Source organism: Lepisosteus platostomus, chromosome 7 (assembly GCF_059453375.1).
Source record: "Lepisosteus platostomus isolate fLepPlt1 chromosome 7, fLepPlt1.hap1, whole genome shotgun sequence".
Classification (NCBI taxonomy): Eukaryota; Metazoa; Chordata; class Actinopteri; order Semionotiformes; family Lepisosteidae; genus Lepisosteus; species Lepisosteus platostomus.
In genome coordinates, this window is record NC_142617.1 from 10,815,515 (window position 1) to 10,833,422 (window position 17,908).

The 17,908-nt window shown below is 35.2% G+C and overlaps 1 protein-coding gene across 1 annotated transcript in view; it reads left to right on the plus strand.

Annotated features, from left to right (window-relative positions):
- The first annotated feature begins 5,112 nt into the window (after nucleotides 1-5,112).
- tmem135 (transmembrane protein 135) overlaps nucleotides 5,113-17,908 on the plus strand; it is a 79,463-nt gene continuing 66,667 nt past the window's right edge. The window contains exons 1-4 of the mRNA XM_088639219.1: nucleotides 5,113-5,312; nucleotides 7,058-7,185; nucleotides 8,878-8,970; nucleotides 16,229-16,262. Of these exons, the coding sequence (XP_088495345.1) occupies nucleotides 5,172-5,312; nucleotides 7,058-7,185; nucleotides 8,878-8,970; nucleotides 16,229-16,262 (396 nt within the window). The 5' untranslated portion in view covers nucleotides 5,113-5,171. The remainder of the gene's footprint in view (nucleotides 5,313-7,057; nucleotides 7,186-8,877; nucleotides 8,971-16,228; nucleotides 16,263-17,908) is intronic.

The following is a 17,908-nucleotide window of genomic DNA, read 5'->3' on the forward strand; positions in this document are numbered from 1 at the left end:
ATATATGTTCGTTAATGCTGCACACAGGGCTTTACAGTGGGTTTACTCATTCCCATAACCATTTTCATTTGAAATATATACTCGCTTATTCTGCTTGCGCATATCAAAGCTCCCAATATTCTCTGCTGAAACGCGTGGCAATTTAAACAAAATCCTACTGAAAAGAGCGCTGTAAACAGCAATGCAAATGCACCGCATTGCGTTTCTGTTTACTTTCGTGCCCTGACCTCAGAATTACCCTCGATGCCAAGTGCAGATACAGAACGCAGGTTATTAGCATTCCTCAGATGTCGCGTCCCTTAAAATAGCTAGTCACTTTCTGATACTAGAGGGCAAGAAGAGTTCCTTTGTTAAAATTAGTTTAATGCTTACGAGTAACTAAGCACAAACAGGATTCTTGGCCTCTCTTTGAAACAGGTCATTTGTGTAAAGTATTAACTACCCCAATGGTCACACGTTCACGTTTTTTACAATTTACGTGGCTCTAAATAAGAGTGACAGAATTATATGCAGTAATGAGCATCCCGCCTCTTCTTCTCTGACAAGCTTGATTGATTCTTCCAGAAGTTTCTGGCAAAGGCCTCTTAATGATTAATTAGAACCAGCATATATTGTAGAGAAACAAAGGCCTGAGGACTCAAGGATGAAACGAGGAAGTGTTTTGGCCCAAAGAGCAGTAGTTAACACACTGAATACATTAAGAAAAGCAACTTCCTGACTAGGATATATAATACATATACTTATAATCTATGTATAAGGTGAACCAAAACAATATTTTTAAATTGTTTCCCATACTTTAAAAACATTTTACCATAATAGATGTAAAAAAACATCCCCATGCACTAAATTAATTAAAAGATTTAATTCTAAATCATTAAATTCAATCTCTGCAAATTACAATGTTAAATGAATGCTACGGTGATTTAATATTTAAATTGTGGGTTGTGGCTTAATTTAATCTAATTGATTATGGTAGCATGCAGTACAAAAAATGTACATTGCAGGGCATGATTGGTATGCTATAAGACAGTTTAGTTTATTGAATATATAAAATGCAAGGGCAATAAAGTCAACCTAATCTGAAAAACAAATTACATACTGAAACATAATCCTAGGCTCCAATAGTTCTCACCTCAACACTAATGAATTAAGGCGTTAGAAATGCGCTGTATAGTTGTTAATCTCTGTACATAAAAACAAGGTTAAATATTCAGATAATCCTTTCTCAAGCCATTTGTAGGGTCATGCGCAGCATCATAAATTAAATTGTAACACCAACATGATTTTAAATAGCTTTCCCTAATGGTGGATTAAACTGGTTGTTTATGTTATCATTGTACTGACACAAGTTGTGACCAAACCAGTCTTTCAAGACCACGTGAAATGACCCATAAAAATCAATTGTGATTGGAGTGACTCATATTGTTTCTACGTATTTTGAAGTTGTTTTTTAAATACAGATAGATGGGGGAAACAGAGCATGCAAATCCTACTTAAAGGATCTTTCTCATTATTCTGAGTTCCCAATAAAAATTAGAAATAGCATAGTCTGGTTGGTTGCGCATGTGTTTTCTGGTCTTTTAGTTTCAAAGCATTTCCTTACTGGTGGCTTGGTAGTTTTTAAACCAAGGATTAACACCACACATCCTTCATTTTCTTACTTACCATGTCATTTTGCTTTTGAGTGCGGGTCTTTTTTTTAAATTTGCATGATCAGCAGGGGACAGGCAAGCGATATAGCTCTCAGGGTTCAATATTTTTGAGGGACTACAGGCCACTAAATATAAGAATGTTAATATAAAATATAATATGTGCAATATATATGTTCTATTTATTTTAGATCCTGTAAATTATCTGTTATAATGTTTCATTATTTCATGGAATAAATTTCTGCTAATCTAGTCTATGGGGTATATATTAAATGTAAGTATAACTATAACTATGGAGCCTATAGTAAATGTAAGAATTGGAAACGGATCCCTTTTTTAACAGCTGACAGCAAGGTGAGGCATAGTCTGGTGTGACGAAGCACTAGATGTTTTTTATTTAAAAAAGTTAAATTAATTGAAAGGTTTCTTCACACCAAAGGAAAGATGTATCAAAATCAAAGTTTTGGACTGAGCAAATGAATTATTGAAAACTTGTATGTGTTTTCAGATGACATGTTTTATACTGTATATGCACTGGAATTTCATACATACAGCACCACCTTTGGATGTTTACAAGAAGCTTGTAAACACATTGAAAAGAAGGAGATTTTGAAAGCTAGATGACTGATCACATTCTAACACAACTCACTATGATGTTAAGACAAATCCCCAGCTCCAAACCATTTAAATACAAATAATGTAGATCACACTTAATACTTGAGGAAAGATCAGTCACTATCAGTTGCTTTAAAACACTTTTAAGAAATTGTTCTTCGGTTATCATAAGCAAAATGTAGTTTAAGATTTCCATTATTGACCAGGACTACCTTTATAGTAACAAAAATCCTTTTTTTTTGCCCACAATAATTACTAAGTCATCTGGTTTCCAATTAATGGCAGATAAAATGGCATCTATATCAAGTGTGTTTGGGGATACAAAAACATGTTTACATAAGCCTAAACAACTTCAACATAAAAAGAGGTACAGTATACAGTATATGACATAACATCTCAGTAATGTCACATATAGAAATAATTCTCAGAAACATTAGGCAGATGAATTAGCAAACCAAGTATAATATTTAATATGTATTATAACCAATGGTGAATTAAAAAAAAACAACAGTTGTCATGTGAATTGTCATGTGAACAAAAGTAACGCTGCAAAAAAATACATTTAAATTGATTACATTTATCAGTGCTATTTTTTGTTATTCTTTTTTATTTAACTTAGACACATACTGCAATCTTTATTAATACAGATGCAGTATTAAAACTTTTAATAACATTAAAAGTATTAATACCATAATACAGGCAACACGTTCTACTGCATTAAATAAGCCAAGTTGTTTTTAAGAATTTTGAATTTTACTTCTGATCTTGTGTCTGGTAAGATTTTGTTTAATGTGTTTGCATGAGGCACATTAGGATGGTATTGAACATGTAAAGGTTGTGTATAAGATATCAAAGAATGATGAAAACATAAGCTTAGATTTCATCAGAGTTTGGAAATACAATTTTTAAATAAAGGAATCACTCTGCCAAAGATCAGACCTTTTTCAGCAGTGTGTATAGAATAGAACTGTAACCTGAGTTTTTCTGTTCTAAAGCGTTACGTATCATATTATTTTACACCCAAATAGCATTTACAGAAACCAAAACCAGATAAACCATTTTAAATATGATTGCCTGTTAACACAATGACTAATTTTCCTAACAAGACTGGAAGCTGATAGGTTGGTATTAAATGTCACAGCACTCAGACAGTGACGTTAACAGCCTTCTGATGTAAATGCAACATTTTTCAAGAGATTCACTAATGAAAATGATGGATTCTAGTCCACAGTGGTCAGTTTTGAGAGTCTGCTGGATATATTTTAATTAAAAAATGGGGGGCTTTAAAAGTGGGTGATTTAATATAATAATGATATTTATAACACATACCAGACCACAGAGGTCAGCTATATAACAGATGTAGTAATTTATTATGTATAGAATGAGGGTGTATGGTGTCCGATTCCACATTCTGTGAGGGGGAGTGAAAAGAATGTTGTCAATAAAGTTAGAAAGAACAGTGACAGCAGTTCTTAGGGATTTCAGAGTCTTCAGGGGATGGCAAGTATGCAGTTATATATTTATCTTTTGTAGCAATAAAGTTCCTATATGTTTATGATTAACAGCTCATATTAGCTCAAAGTGACTTTCTTCTCACTAATATCTTCGAGTCATTTTTGAATGCTTCTGATTGTAACATTGTTTGAGTGACCATCTTTTTTTTAGAACAAAATAACATTGATTTAAAAATGGAGATGAATTTAGTAAACTAGCACTTTTGTACTGATTGCCAAATCACTGATTAGTCAGTGATTAATGGATCTTTCAAAATAATTCACAAAATAGAGATGAATATTCAGCAAGCTGAGGGTGAAACAGTCAGTCAGTTTTTAATGTACAACCTGTACATATTGTAAGCCAATTCCCAAGTTTGCGTTTGTGCAAATTCTAAAGTGTGTTGATATAACTAATTTGATTAAGGTCTAAACTGGGTCAGTTGACAAAGCTATACTATACTATTGTATTGTATATACTATAGCTATTCCATCCTTTTAGCTTACTGAATGTACTGTATTTAGAGGCAGAGGGATGCAGGAAGAAAATATTATTTGTTCCCTTGAGAAGGGAACTTCACTCAAATTATTCTTGTAAATACTGTTATACCCGGTCTTCAGGTCATGATTATATATGAGGATTAACTGATGTGTCTTGTAAAATAAGGGATTAGGTTTGCAGCTTTAAATACTGTACTCAGTAACATACTAAATTTATTTTTGTAGTAATTCAGAATTGTATTTAACTCCAATTTCTTTGAGAAACTTTAAAAAACTTAAATATTGTCTCTGAAAATTTAGGTTGCTCCGTCTAAGAGGAGCAATTATTACCAAACGATTCGAGTGGAAATGTTTTTTTTTTTCATGCTTTCGATCAATAGCAATGAAAAAGGGGGCGTTTACATGCTGTACATTACAACGTTTTAATTGGATGAACTGAAGACGTGTGCATGAGATATGTGATAGTACTCATATAAAATAGACTTGCAATATTTCATTTTTGTTTGTGTCTTTTATTTTACTACAAAGAATAAAGTAAGACATGGTTCTGTTTATTGGAACACATTAGCCTGCTCAGACCTAACAGTTTCTGAAACAATTCGTGCTAAGCTTCAGTTCCAAATTAATGCCTTGTTTTTGCAGATCGTTCGTGTTCCTCCTGCAACCTTCTCTTTTGTTGGGTATTCCCTTAGAAGATGCGGTGTTCTCAAGCATCATTGGATTACACGGAGGGGCTGGGACCACAGCATCGTACGATGCAGCACACTTGGCGGTCTGTGGCTGTGCAAGATCTTCCTATACCAGCGTGTCCTGTAGTAACCCCGGCTGCGACCTTTTCCCTGCTTTCCGCTCTCAGCAAAGCAGAGCGCTGGTCCCGTGATCACTCCTCTGCTGTTTGACGATAGAAAGCAACATGGCTGCCTTCAGCAAGTCTATTCCGCACAATTGCTACGAAATAGGGCATACCTGGAGTGCTTCTTGTACGCTTTCAACGCTTCAGGTCACGGCCGGAGCCCTTGAGGCGTCCTTTAAAATATATGCACCCTTATATCTCGTAAGTTAAAAGCTTTTTATCTGTCTAAACTGCTTCAGTGTACAGTGCAAGGGTATCCTTCAACACTGCACTAACTACTGTACTGTGTACTTGCAAGGCCTGCATGAGCACGATTGTGCAAAATAATCAATTAAAAATACCGAAGTAAGGACGACGGTTTATTTACGGGTCTACAAAGAAATGTATTTATTAAACTTTAGATTGAACAGTTTCTTTTCACGTTTTGCCTTGAAATTTGTTTTGTACAAAAGTTTAACTTTCACTATTAACTTTTCGCTGTAGGTTGCTAATTAAAACTTGCATTTTCTGTGCCGTTTAAATAGCTAAACATGCCTTGGTAATAGGATAGGAAGTTGTCATTATCGTATTGTACTTGGACTGTGCAACCTTATTACACTTTTCTGATTACGTCACTGTACAGTACTTGTCACTTTAGTGCTTCATTAATGTGTACAGTAGTTTAATGCTGGAATCGAAGGAAAACCACAGAACATGGATTTCTGCTTTAGAGATAAACAATTGCACATTTATGTTGAACTTAACATTTACTTCCTGGAAATTCTTTTAACTAAACATGCCTTCATTTTGAATGAAATGTGTACAAAAGAAAATTAAGCAAATAAAAGCCTTGAGCTCACTAGTGTTCACTAGTAGTTTATTAAAAGTCTCAGACCTTTTGTATTTAACCTTACTACCTTAAGTTTATTTCCTCAACAAATAGTAGGAGAAATCAGGAGAGATATATTTACATCTGAAAACAAATGATCAGAATTGTTATCTAGTTAAATGTGTTTTCAGAGAAACTAGACTTTGTTTAGACATTTACACTCTAACACTAAAATTGCTTCTAGGATGTCACAGATGGCAGATTAGGTAAATAAGCTTATTACTGAGGGCTGTATAATCTGTCTGTCAGTTAGGTATCAGATGTAGCCAGGGCTGAATAGTAAAGCAGATCATTGTTCTTCAGCTCAAAGTCTCACTTAATTCCTTGGTTTTGGTGAGGGGAAAACAATACTTTTGTTCTGAAAGTTTATTCCTTATCTGCTTTGTTTGAGCCACTGTGGTATATTATCAACTTCAGTGGCCAGTTGAAGTAAAATATGGTATCAGTAAACAGCACAGTTGTTTCTGCAATATCTTAAATTTTTGGGTGATTGCTAAATGAGCTCAGTGCAAGTTGCTGGCCTTCTTTACTATTCTTCTTAGCTGCTTTAATCCATATGCTTACAGTATACAGCAGTAACCCTAAAGCTCTTTGTTAAAAAAAGATGCATTGAACACTGCAATAAGGAGAGGATGAAACTGGATTATTTAAATTAGTATTATTTCTAGTTTAGTATTTTTTGTGAGCCTGTACCAGCCTTTATTGGAATATGGCCTGTTAGACATACTATTACAGTTTAAAGGTAATTTTGACCAGTGATTGAATAACTCAAATCAGACATGTCCTTCGTTAGATGAGCATGCTCTAAATAGTCCTATTTTAAGTGCTGTGACAATTGTAGATTATCTAGGGTTCAGGATTTATCGTGGGGTCACTGAGAATGACAAAGGTTTCCTTCATTCACGTTTTTCATTTCAAACTTATTGAATTAGTACAAAATGGGGTTCTAAGAAACTAGATACATTTACAGTTGTTTCACTGTTTTTTTAACCGTATATTGTTGTTAGTGAACATGGTCCTTTCATGTTTTTTTGTTAAGTCTGATTTGTTTTCTAAGTAAAAATTCTTTGTGTTCTAGATAGCTGCCATACTTAGACGAAGGAAAAAGGACTATTACTTGAAAAAACTTCTACCTGAAATCTTGCAGTCAACCTCATTCCTGACTGCAAATGGAGGACTTTACATAGCTTTCTTCTGCATCTTGAGGTATGGGCTCATCAATTTGAGGCTGATATTAAATGTTTGCAACTTTCATAGTGTTACAGAGTCATAGGCATCTTTTGCACACATACTGTTGCATGACCATATCAGCTAGAACTGCCTTTGTACCTTAAATGTTTATTATCTCCTAAATGTAGTGAACTTAGATGGATAGAACAGCGTGTAGACCATCTTCTACGCTGTTGTGTGCTGGGGCAGCAGCATCATGACAAGAAATGTAAATAGGCTCAATAAACTCATCAAGAAGGCTGGTTCTGTTTTGGGGCTGAGCCTTGACCCCCTGGAGGTGGTGGCAGAGAGGAGAATGATGACCAAGCTCACAGCTATCATGAAAACGCCTCACATCCGCTTCATGGGACTGTTATTAGACAGCGGAGCACTTTTAGCAACAGACTGCTCCAGGTGTTCAAGGGAACGTTTCCGCAGGTCCTTCCTCCCGGCGGCTGTCAGGGTGTATAACACTGCCCTAGGCTAGGACTGTTAGCCCTTCATTTGCTCGTCTATGGACAGCATGTTGCACTCATGTATTTTTTGGACACTGCATTAATATACTGTTTATACTGTGACACTTTCAATCAGTATATACCATTTTGCACATATTTTATTGCTTTACAGTGACTATTGGCACATTTTGTACACACCTAACTCTATTCATTTTGTATTGCTGAACTTATTCTAATTTTAGTCTATTCTGATGTCTATCTTGCTTGTCTTGGGCTGGGCTGCTGTAAAGCCTCAATCTCCCTTTAGGATCAATAAAGTCTTATCTGTCTAAAACACGCACACACGTTTATTTTTTAGATTTTGTTCATCTTCAAGCAATAGATTTTCTATGAAATTGTTATTTAAATACTAAATATTAAAATAAACTAATTATAATCTGATAATTGATCTTTCCATATGCCTTATTTTTTGGTTTGATTTCAAAGTGGATCTGTTTATCCTCTTTTAAGGAGGAATTTACTTATGTGCTCTGCTCTGTAATAAAAAAATAAAACAATTGCTGGTGTAGGAGGTACTTTTAGGTTAAGTGCTCTTCCATTTTATAATAATAGTTGCTTACACCTATATAGCGCTTTTCGCTTTTCCACTCAAAGCACTTTACAGGTAATGGGGACTCCCCTCCACCACCACCAATGTGCAGCCTCACCTGGATGATGCAACAACAGCCATAGTGCAACACAACACTCACCACACATCAGCTGTCAGTGTGGAGGAGAGCAGAGTGATGAAGTCAATTCATCAATGGGGATTATTAGGAGGCTATGATTTGTAAAGGCCAATGGGAAATTTGGCCAGGACACTGGGGTTGCACACCTACTCTTCTTAATGACCACAGAGAGTCAGGACCTCAGTTTTATGTCTCATCCGAACCACAGTGCCTTTTTACTGTATAGTGTCCCCATCACTATACTGGGGCATTAGGACCCACACAGACCGCAGGGTGAGTGGCCCCTACTGGCCCCACTAACACCTCTTCCAGCAGCAACCTTAGTTTTTCCCAGGAGGTATCCCATCCAGGTACTGACCAGGCTCACACCTGCTTAACTTCAGTGAGTTGTCAAGTTGTGCGTTTCAGGGTGATATGGCTGCTGGCATTTTGCCCTTTTGGGGTTGAAAGTTGTCAGTTCTTTTTCTCAAACTGCATATGGAATGTTTTGTTTATTATTTCTTCAGGAGAATTCTGGGGAAGTTCTACTCATGGTCTGCAGGCTTTGGAGCTGCATTACCTGCCTCATATTTAGCCATTCTCATTGAGAGGAAAAGCAGGTAAGATATTTTGCCCTTTATAATAGTACTTAGAGTGCGTAGTGGCATCACAGGTTAGAGACGTAAGCTGGAGAGAGGCAAGCAGAGGCCAATTACACACTGAAAAGTAACTAGAAAGGAGAAGGCGGCTCATATGGACTCTCTTCCGTTGTCAACTACTGTTGATATAGTTGACTCGGTGACAGCGTCAAGCTGATAATGTAGCTTTTTTTCTTCTTCTTTTGTTTTACTTCTCAGCATGGTATTGCCCTCAACTTCTCCTCAAGCATTATAATCCCCCTACGATAATGATACTGTGCAATTCATGTCGACAGGCGAGATATCTGTAATTATGATACACATTTATATTTGATGTATCTATGTCCTTGTAAAATGTTTCCTTTCCGCATTGTATTTAACAATCAAGGAGGAAGGATTACATTTACAAATACAGATTGCCTCATTCTGATTTCTGAGAGGGTGTTTTCCCTATCTGCCGACCAGCACAAGGCAAGCTCACTGAGATGATTGATTATTGAGTTTGACAGTGATGCATTACAGAGATGTTTTGCAGCATACCGTACGGTTATCATACAATGTCATGACACTTTCTGAGCTCCAGTTTGGTTTATGGTTGATTCTTGTTTTGCGTAATTTTTCCCCTTAAAGTGAAATGTGACCTTAAAGTGTGTTTGAACTGTCACATGGACCAGATTGGACACCCCTCCAAGTGTAGCAGATTTCTTTGTTGACTGTTTATTCAGGTGCAGTCACCATTCCACCACTAAACACACCCACGGGATTACAATATCTTTATAAAGCATCTTTGTTATAGTAATGTCAATAACAATATTCTCCTTTTTGCATGAAAAAAATAAAAAAGAGAAGGATTAAATACCTACTATATAAAATATATCCATTTACTGCACCTCTTTCACATCGTCTCCTACAGGAACAGGAGTATATTTACCATTATCATTTTTTCTAAAACGTTGTGGATTTCTTATTGTACAGTACAGTATTGTACAGTATAGGTAATTTGAAGTGCGATGTTTCTCTGCCTTTTGTTAAATTGTGCACTTTGCCTAGAGGATGTTTTTTTTTTAAATATGAAGACCTGATTGGACATGAAAATCAGGTGCACCACTAAAATAAACCTATTTAGAAGACAAAAGTTGAGAACAAAAGGCTGACTCAAAGTGCTTTTCACATTATGGATTGACCTTCCGATTTACAGAAATGGCTTTCTTTCCATTAACAATAAAGGAGGAAAAAGAGTATCAGACATATTTGTATAGGAGATGAGAAATAAAGTCAAGTGGTGTTTGTAATAATATATTCAGGAAGACTCTTTTCAATGATCTAAATATTTGGTTAGATGGCACAAAGCACCCAGAACTAACCCGATCTATATTGTTGGGACATGTCTCCAAAGGACCCAAATAGCTAATGCCAAACTATTTAAAAGATGTTTAAAGAACACATGTAGCTGAAAAGGTACTAATCCTTAAACCAGCACTTTTGAGTTTACAGAGCTTTGGTAATGATTTTTTTAAATGTTATTTTTTAGAACATTAAGTGCTGAGCAATTTGCTTTCTGCACCTTTATAATTTTGTCTCCAGTAAAGACTTAATAATAGTGAAATTGAAACATCTCATTGGGCCTGAACTTGAATTCATCAACACTAGGGAAAGACAGCTGTGAGCACAGCTGGGTGTCAAGATGTCTCCTGTTCTGGGCTGGTGCACAACATTATTCTGCACTATTGGAACACAATTCACCCAGTGCTTCCTCAGGACACTGAAATTACACAACTGGCTGCTCGTCTGGGTTATTTATCATTGTGTTGAACTTGGAAAGTTAGTTTAAGCTCTTTATTTAAGGAATTCTGTCCCCAAGGATATCAGAGAGTCACTTACACTGAGCGCATTTAAATCTAGACTCTTCAGAAAGGCTTTTATTTAATGTCCGTGTCTGCTCCATTTTCTAATGGCTTTGTGTCTTGTGTTGCACCTCTAACCACTTGTTTTTCTTATATGTTTATTTTTTAATGTTCTATCCTTACAAGTATTTTAAAATGTATTATAATATTATTTTATACAATTATTATTACAAAGAATTTTGCATCAGTAGAAGTCTACTGGATACTATAAAGCTCCTACTCTCTGGTGTTATAATTGTGACCACAATGATATTGATAATGAGACAATACAATTATCATAGCACCTGGATAATGCTGGTCAAATTTATAGTGAAATGATAGACTTTTGTGTCTTTTAACTTCAACAGAATTTTAAAGCTTATTAATTTCTTAATTTTTATTTTTTTCAATGAATTGTAAATTGTAAATGACTGTTCATAAGAATGGGGTAATAGTGTTGTGTGACTAATAATGTAAAGCTATAGAATAACAGTAACAGAGTCAAATCTCAGTTTATTGTAGCTAAGTAGCCCTTAGTAACATTTAAAAACTAAACATAGCCTTAATAATACTCTTAAGATTTACTAAAAGACCGAAAACAATTAAAATAAATCTAGTCATTGTTTTTCCAAGCATGGGATGAATAATTGAGTCTACAAAAAGTTTCCACTTTCCTGCATGTATAAAATATTTTGGGATACCTGATCCGTTCCTTTACTTTTTCCTCTCATTCCTCTGTTGCTTTCAGATCTGTGAGCTCCAGTGCCATTTTTACACACTTTTCAACAGATCAGCATTTGCCAGAACCCTGTGCATTAGTCTGGCTGTCAGTGAGCAACTCCTTGCTACTGGATATAGTTACAGTGTATTCATAATTATAGCTGTTGCTTTGGTGAAATTAACCACTTCTTTACTTAGTTTGTGAAACTGCATTAGTATAATAAGTCTTAAGTTAATATGTACACAGGGGTGGTTTAAAATATTCTTAGCCAAATGGATACAATTTATTGCTGTCCAGCCCTGTGCAGGAGGTTCATTGCTGATTGGAGATGAGAAGGGGCCCACACCAACAGCACTGCAAACCTGTAAGGGCCTAGGAGGTCATAGAGACCGATGCGTCACCATGGCTGACTAATCCCAACTCTACCATGGAAGGCACTCAGCCGGTTGTGCAACACTGCCTGGGGAGTCCCAGTCACAGTCGACTGTAACATGACCCCGGCTTCAATCTAGAGCTCATCCTGCACTCAAACGAGCACCTTTACTGGGGGGAGAACTAGGTGGTTTTATTGTGAATTATCCAATTATTGTACATACTCAGTTTGGTTGTTTAAGTACATACATGTTGAATTCCATTACTGTACATGTATCGCTGGGGGCAGACAGAGGCAGTTCTGCATTAAATAAATATCGGGTCTCCAAACGTCTATTCTAGTTCTGTATCTGTGTCCCTTTGGAGCAGTGGTTCTTAAACTGGTGGTCACGTGTCCCGTGGGGGTGAGAGATGCCCTTTTGGAGGCGTGAAACATGCCAGATTTTTTGTAGAAGGTAAATCATCAAAAACAAAACTTACTTCAATGATTTTTGATAAGGATTGCAAGAACATACTTTGGGAACCAAAGTGGTGCAGGCTGCAGTAAAGGTCAAGAACTACTGCGTTAGAAGTTTTTACTCAACAGGAGTATATTATGAGCGTCTTTTAACAGTTTTTGTTTTTAACAGCTGCTTTGAGTCCTGAGATGTAGTTTTTAATTGTCATTTTGACTGACGATCGCTACTGAGGTGTAAGTAGGATGGCTGTTTGCTTAACACCTGCTGTGTTTGCTGGGACCACAATACAGGAAGATTTTTATTTTATTTTTTATTTTTAATTGTGAGGTGACCTTTTTTTGCCCTGCACATTTGTGAAAATGCCTCTCTGTTGGGAGTCTGGTGGTCCACAGGAAGTCACTGGGTGTGAGAGATTAACTCTAACCTAAACACTGGTGGGGACTCGTTTATTTTTCCAAGGGTTTAATCAGACTTTTGGAACCCTGCTTCCCTGCACTATGTTGCCCAGGTGTGTGGTTGGCATGTTCTCTTTAATAACAAAACAACTAGATAATTACAGTAGGAAAGGAGTTATCCTTGATTTATCTGCTTAATCTGTTGCTCCGTTTATATATTGTATAAAGCACAGCCTTCCTGTTTTTACAGTTCCTAAATCCTGTGAAGATCCTGCAGTATTTCATGTTTTTTTAAAGTGCTGTCATTCATAGCTGGTCGATGAATTATCTTCTTTTAGAAAAGGCACAGAAATTCCTGGCACAGTCCAGCATTATGGTAGCAGTATTTCTTAAGTGCATATTATTCATATTTGAAACATATTGGTAATAAAAACTATGCAAGGAATTAGGGGGGAAAAAGTAAGTATTACTGACCCTTTTTCTGAGACAAAAGCAGTTTGGATTCCTGGAAGACTATCATAACTTATTTTTCCAGATATTCTGCAAGGAGTCAACGTAATTTATTTGCTTTGGCATTTTGTAGATTTGACTTAGCCTGTACATTGTTCTTGTCACACAATATTTTTTCTTTAATTATGTTGCCTTTTTCTGTATTTGTAGTGCTGTAATCTGTGAACTGTGATAAGTCAGGTGCTGTGATATTGCGTAGCATGATGCAGGCCAACATTTGTGTTTGCCAATTTGTGAATACTTTCTAATACAAATCAGTTATTTATATTTTGTGCCGTTGTACATTTGTTCATAGCAGCCGATCAGTCTTCTTAAAAAGATTTTAATATTCTTGCATCTGTCTTAAATCTACGTTGGTTTGTCAGTCATGCAGTTCTTTGACAAATGACATGGAAAATTGGCTTCTGTAATAGTGTCTGTGAAAACATTGCGGTACTTGTGATTTGGTCTTTCTGCACTGCCAAGTTTCAGCATTTTGGGATGTACAGTAAGGTGCCACTGAGGGATATCATATCTTTTTCTGTCTTGCAGCACCTATAGACATATAATCACTGGTGTTTTACTGGGGGGGAAAAAAGAAGGCTAGTGGACTATGATTGTTGAAATGAAGCATGGTACTTTATGGTATAGGGATGTGCACTTAGAATAAAGAATGTGCTTTTCTTCCAGCTGGAAATTGAATTCCGCTTGAATTTTAGGTCTTTTCCACTTCCTTTTGTATCTTAATGGTAACTTATGGGAATAGGCAGGAAGAATGTACATAATTCAGCATATAAATTTAAGACTAGTATGCCTGATCTTTTTAAGTGGAGTCTTTTGTTAAAGAAAGATTGAAATGCAATGCACATTTCTTTACTATAAAGTGCATAATTGTTTGCATAATTAAACCCAAAATCATAAGTTACTTTTTGTGTTCTTTAGCTCAGAAAGTTAGATTTTCATACATCATACAGATATGAAGATATAGATTTTAATTCCACATTTATTACAGCCTTGTGGTTATGTTTTAATGCAACTTTTAAATGTCTGAAATTATTTTAGGTCTTCAGCTCTGTATTAGATATTTTCAGCTTGCATTCAAAATGTAAACTGGACTTCTTGGGAGAGAATGAATTGAATAACTGAATGTGAGTAATAATCAAAATGCTAACTATAATTATGAACATATTCTAGTGTTTTCAAGGGAAGAGTTGTGATTTTGGCTGTCTCTACAAATGTATCTCAATTGAACTTTGGGACATGAGCATATTGTTTTGCTGCACACAGACTGTTATATAATCTTTCTCCTATGACCTTCCTTTGTTTGCTGGTTAGGAAATCATTTGATTAATTGATTTTTCTCCCTTTCTGAGCAGAAAAAGGCTTTCTCTCTTAAATCTGAGTTAAAGAACTCTTTCTATAGACATTGTAAATGACTTGCAGGCCAGGATGTTTTGGCTGGAAATGTAAAAACCATTCTTGTTGTTGCTAGGCTCCCTGCCCCAGTGAACTGCATATTCTGTTTTTTGTCTTCCAGGCTTTTCTGCTAAGTATCTGGCACACAATTTTATTGCTTTGTTGGGGGTGTGGTTATTTCATTTGTTAGCCCACATTAATTTTGTCAAAAGCTCTTTTGGAATGATTTGTTCACATTTTGTTGGAGTTGTAATGTGAAATTTACTGACACAAAAATATTTCTGTTACAAAACCATATATAAACAAGTCATAAAAGATAAATTAATGCTAGGGCCGCTGTCATGTTTTACTGCTTTTGGTAACATTTTATTTAGCAGTGCTACTCTTTATTTTTTTGCAGTTTTTAGTTCATGCATCTAAACCAGAAAATTGAGTATACTAGCATTCACACTCTTATCCCAATAGTACAAATGAAGAAAATGTTTATTAAGACATTCCAATGTATAACATATCTCAAGTGTAAAGGAGGGGTGCTTTTTATAGTTTAGATTTTATATATAGAGTTACTTCTTTTTTCCAGAATCTGTTCTCAGTCGTAGTCCAGTGGCATATAAGTATGTCTTGATTAGAGGAAACGCTTAATTTCCTTGGGTGGTACTGTATTGGACTTCTGTTTTCAAATTAAGAAACTTTTTAAGTTTCATAATATATTTTTTTTTCAATAAGGCTTACGGTCAGGTCTAATCACATCACTAACGAGGATTAGCAAAGACCTTAATGCTGTTTCCAGAGAGACCTTGAGAGAATTTCACCCTCAAAGAGCTCTGGGAGCAAAACGTCAGCAGGAGGGATGTAGAAACATGCACTTTTATCTGAAAAAGAGTTACACAGTTTTCAGCTTTTTGTGTTGTAATGTGGTGCTTTAAGGAATTGCTCTTTCCCTGCAAACACAAAAAGAAGACCACTTTTTCTGATTGTGATATTGTATTTTGATTCACATCCTAGATCCACGTTATAGCAGACATTCAGATTAAATCTGTTTACCTCTCTGAAGTTTGCTAATGTGTTATAATGTTAATTCAGTTTTAAAAACAAATTGCTATGTTTTTTTCACTGGTTAAATAAATTGATAGAAATTATACCTTTTCTGGTACTTTTCCACTAGCTCATACATAATAATTAAACCCTTTCTTAATGTGATTTTGCTTAGATAGTGTTTAGTGAAGGGTAGTTAAATTGGGTCACATTGCCATTTGCTTAAACTTGTTAAAATGAAATAGAGTTGAAGTAGAATGCATTTGGGCACTGTAAAGGTTTATTCTATGTGATGAATGTAATTGTTATGAAAGATGTAAGCATTTGATTTTCACATAACCGAGACATTAAATATTTCCAAATCTGTTTTCTCCTTCATTCAGCTAATATACAAAATAAAGTACAGCACTTGAAGAAAGGGTTTGTATTTTTATATTTTACTAACAATTCATGTTTTTATTTGCTTTGTAGGAGAGGATTGCTAACAATATACATGGCGAACTTGGTAAGTTTTAAATGTTGTATTCATTACAACTAAACTAAAAATGCTTTTGTCCTTTTCACTGTTTCCTGCTGATAAAGTAAACAATATCATTTAACTCTTGTACACTCCAGTAAAACCATTCTCAGCATTCCACATTTAAATTAAGCTACTGAAATTTAGTGATAAATGCAGCAGTAAGTGTTGTAATCCACAGAGGGAATTTCCATTATAATTGTTTTTTTGCATTGTCTTGATACAAATCTTTGCAAATCAGGACTGCTGAATACATTAATTCAAGCATTAATATGAACATGTATAAAAATGATCAAGTAACATTGTTAATGACAGTGCCATGAAAACATTTTAGAAATTAAGTTAGTGAGCTTAACTTGTACACTCATTGTATAGTGAAAAAATGTATTAAAATCATCCATTAATGGCATCATGTATTTAGAAATACAAGAAATCCCGACTGCATGCATTTTGTGAACTTTCTTTGTAGTTGTTGAAAATATATAGAGTTTAGTTATATAATGTGTTGTGGTGCATCAAAGTTAGGGAAAACAAACATGAAAGACAAGTACAATCACTATCTCAATGAGCCTTTGCAGCTAACTTCATTTTTTCCTACCAGAAAGTTTGATTATATATACAGTATATGTCTAAGTCATTGAACTTCAAATAGCTCTATGGCATATGCTAGATAACTTAATATGCTTTCTTGAGAAGACTGTGAAGAAGAGCTCTTGGGAAATGTGCAGCCATATATTGAAAGGGAACATTAGATGCATAGGAAATACCTTCCACATGATTGAAATAAGTTATGAACATTTGTTTTATGTCAGGATTTGAGCAGTCCTCAAGACTTCGTTTGTTTTTCAGCAACTTATAAAACAACGCTCTTGAGCTGCTAAGAGTGAGGTCATTAATTGTAATTAGTTAAGTTTAAGGATTAAAGGGAGTGTCCCAAGAGAATTCCAAGATATTAGGCTGAAGACAGCACTAAAACGTCTGTAGGATCATGTACAGGCTCTTAAATTACAAAAAGGCTTTATTCACTTCTCTGGTAGAGAATAATCAAATAGTGTGCTCACTGTGAAAAAAAATAGCTTAATTGTCAGTATATTTTATTTCAAAGGGATATTTAAGGGGTATTTTGACCACTAAGTGGAATTAAAATTGTTAAATTCAGAATCCAGAATTAGATGGAATTAGACAGAATTAAATTCAGAATTAGACAGAAATAGTCTAATTTTGATTGGTTTAAGTGTTTAAGATTAACATTGTATCAGATTTAATTTTATTTTTTTTATTGTTGGTCGTATAAATATTATTCCTAGTTTATTTACAAAAGCGGTAGTTCTTAAAGTTTTATTTTTTTTACTGATGTGTTGTAAAGAACAGTTCTACTGCGATGATCACCCATCTCATATTTAAGAAATATTTCAGTTAAAGAGATATACCACAGCTTCTGAGTAATGTTTCATTTAGGTTAGTTTTGTTACTATTTGCCAGTAGAGAATAATACCCCAAACTGTCCTGGGGTGCAAGGATCATGCAAGTCTGGTGTTTCTGTCATACAACTGGAGCCTCCCAACAGCTGACCTTCAGATCCAAAACATGTCATTATTAAAGATGGAAGTCCATTTTGATGTCTCAGGATTTGG